At 43.9% G+C, this 6,964-nt stretch overlaps 1 protein-coding gene across 2 annotated transcripts in view; it reads right to left on the bottom strand.

Annotated features, from left to right (window-relative positions):
- LOC123515921 overlaps nt 1-6,964 on the bottom strand; it is a 112,563-nt gene that overhangs the window by 1,069 nt on the left and 104,530 nt on the right. For both annotated transcript variants that reach the window (XM_045274825.1, XM_045274833.1), the window contains one exon: nt 621-764. In XM_045274825.1, coding sequence (XP_045130760.1) covers nt 621-764 — 144 coding nt within the window. The remainder of the gene's footprint in view (nt 1-620; nt 765-6,964) is intronic.

Here is a 6,964-nt window from a genome sequence, read left to right as displayed (position 1 = left end):
GCATATTTCATTAGTTTGAAGTTCATGCACCCTTGAGTGAGTTCTTTTATAAATCAATATGCTATATTATATATTCATATATTATACAATATAAATTAACATCCAAACATGGCTAATGGATGAAGGAGGAAGCTATAACATATTGGTATAAATTATTTAAACGTAAAATCAATGAGTATAAAACTAGGTGGGAGACATTTAGGACTCGAAAATGGAATAAGTTTTGGAGCTCTTCAATAACACATTACTCTTATTTTCTTACTCTATTCCATCTTAGCATTATGCAGATAATACAGCAACTGTAATTGTCAATATAACTTCATAGAGAAACTGGCAATGTATGGATATATTGAGAGATGTTTGGGCGATGTCATCTTATTTCAGTGTACATGTTAAGTGCTGTCATCTAAGAAAATTTTTGATCAGGTAGCAAATTGGCACAACTCTCTCTCTCTCTCTCTCTCTCTCTCTCTCTCTCTCTCTCTCTCTCTCTTAAATAAATTAATGCATGAATGGATAAATGAATGAATGAATGAACGTTATAAAAAAAATACAAGAAAACAGATAGAAATTATTTGTTTACTTTGATAAATAAAGAAAGAGTCACCCTGTCAGTATACCTTCCGAACAATCATCAGCGTCTCCCGCACCCACTGGTAGGGCATGCCGGACTCTGCAATCCAGGTTACTGCTCGGTCCAGATTTCGTTTGAGAGGAGAATTACTCTGCACACCTAACGCTGTGCTGTATGGCTGGAAGCACTCCTGAAAAGGAACATGTTATGTAAGGAAAATATTCCTATTTAAGAAAAAAAAAAAAAACGCTAGCCTAAGTAGATAAATTAATTAAATGGATGATATAAAGAGAAAAAAAAATCGAAAGTATCTAATATATGGACTAGAGGAAAAAGCGCCAAATCCCTAATATACGAACTCGTTTCCTTCGTATTCACTTTACTGACTTCGAAAAATGTAAATACTTGACCAAAACATGAAATAATACGTGAACATATACGTGAATAATGTCATTCGTTGGGTGATTTATTTTGTGATTGTCCGTTTTGCTGTGCCAAAACGACAATCGTCTCAAGTTTAAAATAAATTGCAGAGGGAATATGTTTGTAACACCACACATATGGAAAAAAAAAAAGTGCTGGAAAAAGATATGGAGATCTAAGAAAAAGCTTTAAAATTAATATGGGTGTGGCAGAAAATCAGTTAAGTCTGGGCGTGGTAGATAAACGTTTTCCCTTTGAGGATGGATACAGTGGACAGGGGAGAGTGGAGCTATGTAAGTCAACCCAAAACAGTCGTGTGCAAAACGTTTTCCTCCATATATCATGTGATTAATGATTAATAATGTGATTGAGCTAATACAATATGAATTGCACTTTGGAAGGACCTGAGGACGTATTATATTGATGTTCCCTAGAATGAATATTGTTTCCGTGTCAGAGACCCATCTTTTTGTGCTGATCGCATAAGAGAGGTGATGGTGTCTGGCATGGAGACGTACATTCCTCATTCTTTCTCTCAAACCAAACCTTCTAAACCTTAGTTTAACACAACCTGTTCTCGTGCTATACATGATGGAGAGGTTGCCCACAAAAGGTACTTGAGACTTCTATCTCCTGAATCTCACGCCCTTTATATTTCTGCCCGGAATCATGCCAAACTTATTCTTCAACTTGCCAAACACTCCTTCATAAATAGAAAATGGCAAAATCCTTTAAACTCAAATTTCCCTCAACACTTCTGGCATCTAGCCAAAAACATCTCCAAAAACTTCACTTTTTCATCTCTCCCTCCTTTTCATTCTGATGGCACTACTAGCATCTCTTCTATCTCTAAAGCTGAACTCTTCTCTCAAAACTTTGCTAACAACTCCACCTTGGATGATTCTGGGCTTATCCTTCTCTCTCTTGGGGATGACGGCATCACGTACGCCGTGCTTCGTCTGCTGCAGCAGGTTCCTGGTAACCCTCTTTTACGTACGCCCCGTATTGTTGGTTCCTTCCCCAGCGCAGCACACATCACTGCCTCGTTGATTAGTACTCACGCCTCTCCCGTGACAGTGTGGTGGCCTTCGTCGACCTACAAAGCGCATTCGATGTCGCCAACCGCGACATCATCCTGGATCAACTGGTTGCCTTCGGGATCAAAGGTAATATCCTGAGATGGATTCGTGGCTACCTCAGTGATAGACACTCTGGAGTGTTTTTCAGTGGTGCGTACAGTCCTTCACGGGAATTTCATCTTGGTACGCCTCAGGGAGGGATCCTTAGCCCGTTTTTATTCAACAACTTGATGCATCGGCTGCTCACTTCCCTCCCTGACACTCCTGGAACTACTATTACATGCTATGCTGATGACATTTGTATACACTCGACCTCGCCTAGAGACCTAAAGTTGCTTCTAGACTCCCTCTCTGTGGCTTCCTCGCGGTGTGGGATCATTATTTCACCAGAAAAGAGCAGAATTTTCTCCTGTCGGCCCCACCAAACCCTACCAGACTTCACCATTGGAAGGTTTGTTATTCCTCTCTGTTCACAGCACCGCTACCTGGGCGCACCGGTGAAAATATCTCCAGCTCTCGCTGCCAGGCGGCAGGTCCATCCCATCATCAGTGACTTGTTGGCTCATCTTCAGCGCAGACATAAACCTCTATAGTGGCTCACCAATCATTCTTCAGGTATTTCTATCCCTGTGGCCAGGACCGTCTATATTGCTTTCATTCGCTCTGTGGTGGATTATCTCTCTCCTACACTGATTCAGCTTCCTAGGACTGCGCTGGAACCTTTAGAAAAGTTTCAGAATGCATCCATGAGGGTGATTCTTGGCTGCCCCATGTCCACCAGGATAGTGAACATGCAGAGTGAATTGCGCTTTCCTCCTCTCGTTGAGCGTATTTATTCCAACGTTGCTCGCCTCACTATCAAGTGTCTTCATTTTCCGCATATTTCACCCCTCTATTCACAATTAATCAGGACCTCTCTTCAACCAAACTCACGCCTCCCTGCTATACTGCCTGCTGGACGTGCTCTCCTCACCAGGGCAACCTCCTCTGTGCTTCGCAGCCTGAACTTGGATGTTCCTATTGCTGATGTGCCCCCATGTCCTCCCCCGTGGTTGCTGCCAATACCTGAGGTAACCTACACACCAACCTCTAAGTCAGACTTGCCTTCCCTAGAGCGCCAGCTGGCTCTACAGCACGTTGAGACAGTGACGTCTGGTGTTGCATCTCCATGCCGCATCTACACAGACACCCGGGTCCCTTCAACCAGACGGTGCTGCGGGTGGCGCGATTTTCTCACCTGACATGGAGCCGCTTGTCAGAGGGTGGGTTGGCCGCCGCCTCCGTGACAACTCAAGTTCAACACTGTGTGAGCTGTACGCCATCCTGGATGCTGTCAGCCTTGCTTGTCAACGAGGAGTGAATGCCGTCATCGTCTGTGATTCCAAGCCTGCCCTCCAGTCTCTCTCCAGCATTCGTCCCGCGCACTCTATGGTAGTTCTACATAATTTTGTCCTTTTTGTCTTTAATACGCCGTCGTGACCTGACTATTCAGTTTTCATGGGTACCTTCACATGTCGGGCTACGCCATAATGAAGTTGCTGACAGACTTGCGAAGGAGGCCTGCCTTCTACCACCTCCCGCAGCTGGACGTCCCCTCTCTTTGTCTTGTTGTCTTTATAAAGTTCGCTCAGCTGCTTTCTTCCCTATACAGCGACGCAGAGAGGCGGAAAGACCCCACAGCGCGTCAATCGCCCACTACGAATCTGTTTGCCGCAACAAATACTCCTACCGTCTTCACGGCATCATGGTACGGAGACACAATGTTGTCTCTGCCCGTCTGCGGCTTGGTTACCAATCGCTGGAGTGGAAGGCGAGCCCCCATTCGCTGAATGCCGCCTGTGCCGTGCACCTCGCTGTGACACCTTAGAACACTACTGCCTAGCCTGCCCCACCGTCTGACACGCCTTGCCCAGCCGCTGGATGCCGTGTGTCGGTATCTACTAGATCAAGATGTTCTTGAGAAACTCATTTTACAATACCCGAGGTTTGGGGGTTTTAAATAGCCTGACCTGCCCTGCGTGGCATACTCTCCTTGCTCTGTGTGTGTGCGTGTGTGTATGCATTTGTGCGTGTGTGTTCTTTGCTTAATTGTGCTGTGTCTGTGCCCTGCGTGGCATCAATGCTCCCTGTCCCTTGTGTGTGTGTGTGTGTGTGTGTGTGTGTGTGTGTGTGTGTGTGTGTGACCGACCTTGTCGATAGTATTTTGTAAACCCCACCTACATTTAATTTCACGCATGTCCCTTTGTCTGACGCATTGGCGCAATAAATTTATCAAATCAAATCAATCCCTCTCTCTCCTCCGCCTTCTGATATGTCTTTAATCAAAATTATTCGTAATGATGTTTTCCATGCAATCGCTGGACTAAATCCTCGGAAGGCTTATGGACCTGATGGGGTTATCAAAAACAATACTTCCGTGCTTGCACTTTGCCTGGCCAAACATTTTTCTTTTTTATTTATCGACTTCTAACTTTCCTTCTTGCTTTAAGTTAGCCTACATTCAGCCTGTTCCTAAAACTGGTGATCGTTCTAATCCTTCTAACTTTTTTTAATCTATTCTCAGTAGGAAGATTGTTAAACATCTTTCACTTCACAATCCTCTATCTGATCTCCAGTATGCCTTCTGTCAAGGTCGCTCTACTGGTGATTTTGTCTTTCCTTACTCTGTCTTGGTCATCCTATTTTAGAGATTTCGGTGAAACCTTTGTTGTCGCGTTAGGCATATCAAAAGCTTTTGATAGAGTCTGGCATTAAACTTTGAATTCAAAACTCCTCTCCTACGGTTTCTATCCTTCTCTCTGAAACTTTATCTCAAGTTTTCTTTCCGATCGTTCTATTGCTATTGTGGTAGACGGCCACTGTTCTTCTCCTATATCTATTAATAGTGGTGTTCCTCAGGGTTCTGTCCTATCACTCACTCTAATATGGGTACCACTATAAGTAAAATTGTTTTCGCCACTAGTGGGCGGAAGCTGAACAGCGCTTCCCACACATCCTCTTGAAGTATGTCTACAACCGCTATAGGCTATAACATTAAGAGTAATAAAAAAAAAAAGTATCAGATGAGTAGTTGCCATGAAAATAGTAGTAAAAGATAGAAAGAGATGCAACATTCCGGCGGTGAGAAAGAGGCTGAAGGGGGGCGTCTCATTTAAGTCAATATGAGGAGAATGGATGGATGGATGGATGGATTTAAGATTGGGCGCCGCAACAACTTAGGTCATATGGCAACAATTTGTTAATTAAAACCATTTATTTTATAAAAAAAAACTAAAAACAATTAAAAACAATGACATTAAAAGTAACTAAAAATACTAAAAATACAAAAAAAACGAAATAAAACATTAAAATGCATATAACAAAAAAAAAAAAAAAAAAAAATTGGAAAGGAGGTCAGCTTCTCCCAAGTACTTATAAACATCATGGCCAGGGGACAGACATGCTGGTCCAAGGACCTTTAAGAGATAGTAGACACCGCTATCTCTACCGCGACACCGGTAGAGGTAGCGGTGTCGTAAGTCAGTCAAACTAGGTCACTCTACCAGCAGGTGCCGCACGGTGACCCGGACCAGGCAGTCATCACAAAAGGGTTGAGGGTTCCTGGTCAACAGATATCTTTGTGTAAGATAAGTGTGACCTATTCGAAGTCGCGCTAATAATATCTGTATACGGCGGTCGCGGATATGGGTGTATGTCGTCATGAAAAACGGAAGTGGTGATCTCTCCTATTTTCGAGGTGGCAACCCATGTTTGCCACCTCCTCTGCCATCTTGCAACAATCACCAGACGAATGCGTTGTAAAACATCTCGAAACAGGGGCAGAGGGTGGAGCCTCTTTAGCAAGGCCAGGGTGATTGGCGTCGCTACCAAAATTTCAAATATACGAAAAATATTTAAAAACAAAAATGAAAATAAACAAAAAAATTTAAAATAACTATAAACAATAAAACCAATACAATTATAAGTTGCTAAAACACTAAAAGTAGGATGAAACCGAATAAAATATCAAAATACATAAATAAAATTATAAAATTCCCAAATAAGGGAGAAGGCCAGCCTCTCCCCCCAAAAAAAAAACGAATACATCATGGCCAAGGGCCAGACACGCTGGCCAAGGGCCAGAGGTAGCGGTAGAGGTAGCGGTGTCGTGACTCCATCAAACAAGGGCACTTTACCAACACCAAGCAGTCATCACAATAAGGTTGAGGGCTGATAAAACCAATGGATTAAGGGAGAGAGTGGAAGAGAGAGCAGTAAGAGCACTGCGACAGTCACTAAAAATTGTAAAAGACGAAACCGGGAGAGTGAAAATAATCTGTAAAGCTAGGACTATGGCATACAGCTCCGCAGTAAAGACGGAGGCTACCGAAGGAAGGCTTCGAGACCGATAAAAAGAGGGGAAAACCACACTAAACCCAACGCCTGCGTCGGATTTGGAACCATCAGTAAAAACAGGATATCATCAGAATGGATAAAAAAGTGTTCTAAAAACCGTGTGTGGGACAGAGCTGGCAGAAAATCCTTCTTGCCATCCATGGCAGGAGGGCATATTGAAACAACCGGAAGCTGCCAAGAACCAACTCGTGGGAGCCGGAAAGAGTAGACAGGAGTGGGGTCGATGGACAAATCCAACATGAGGTTTGCCACTCGAAGGCCAAAAGGTTTAGGTAGACTCGGTCGAGTGACATACGCCTGCGAACGCGAGTCCCGCAACATTGACAGACAAGGGACAGAATCGGGAAGACGGTGGGTGCGAAACCAACACCGGAGCATCGAAGACTGGCGCCGGAGGTCGAGCGGCCAGAAACCAGCATCCACTAGAAGGCTAGGTATTGGAGATGTCCGAAATGCACCTGTAGCCAAGCGGACCCCAGCATGATGCACGGGG

The sequence above is a fragment of the Portunus trituberculatus genome, chromosome 5 (assembly GCF_017591435.1).
Source record: "Portunus trituberculatus isolate SZX2019 chromosome 5, ASM1759143v1, whole genome shotgun sequence".
Lineage (NCBI taxonomy): Eukaryota > Metazoa > Arthropoda > Malacostraca > Decapoda > Portunidae > Portunus > Portunus trituberculatus.
Note: the sequence above shows the minus strand (reverse complement) of the source record. Positions and strands in the feature narration are given on the sequence as shown.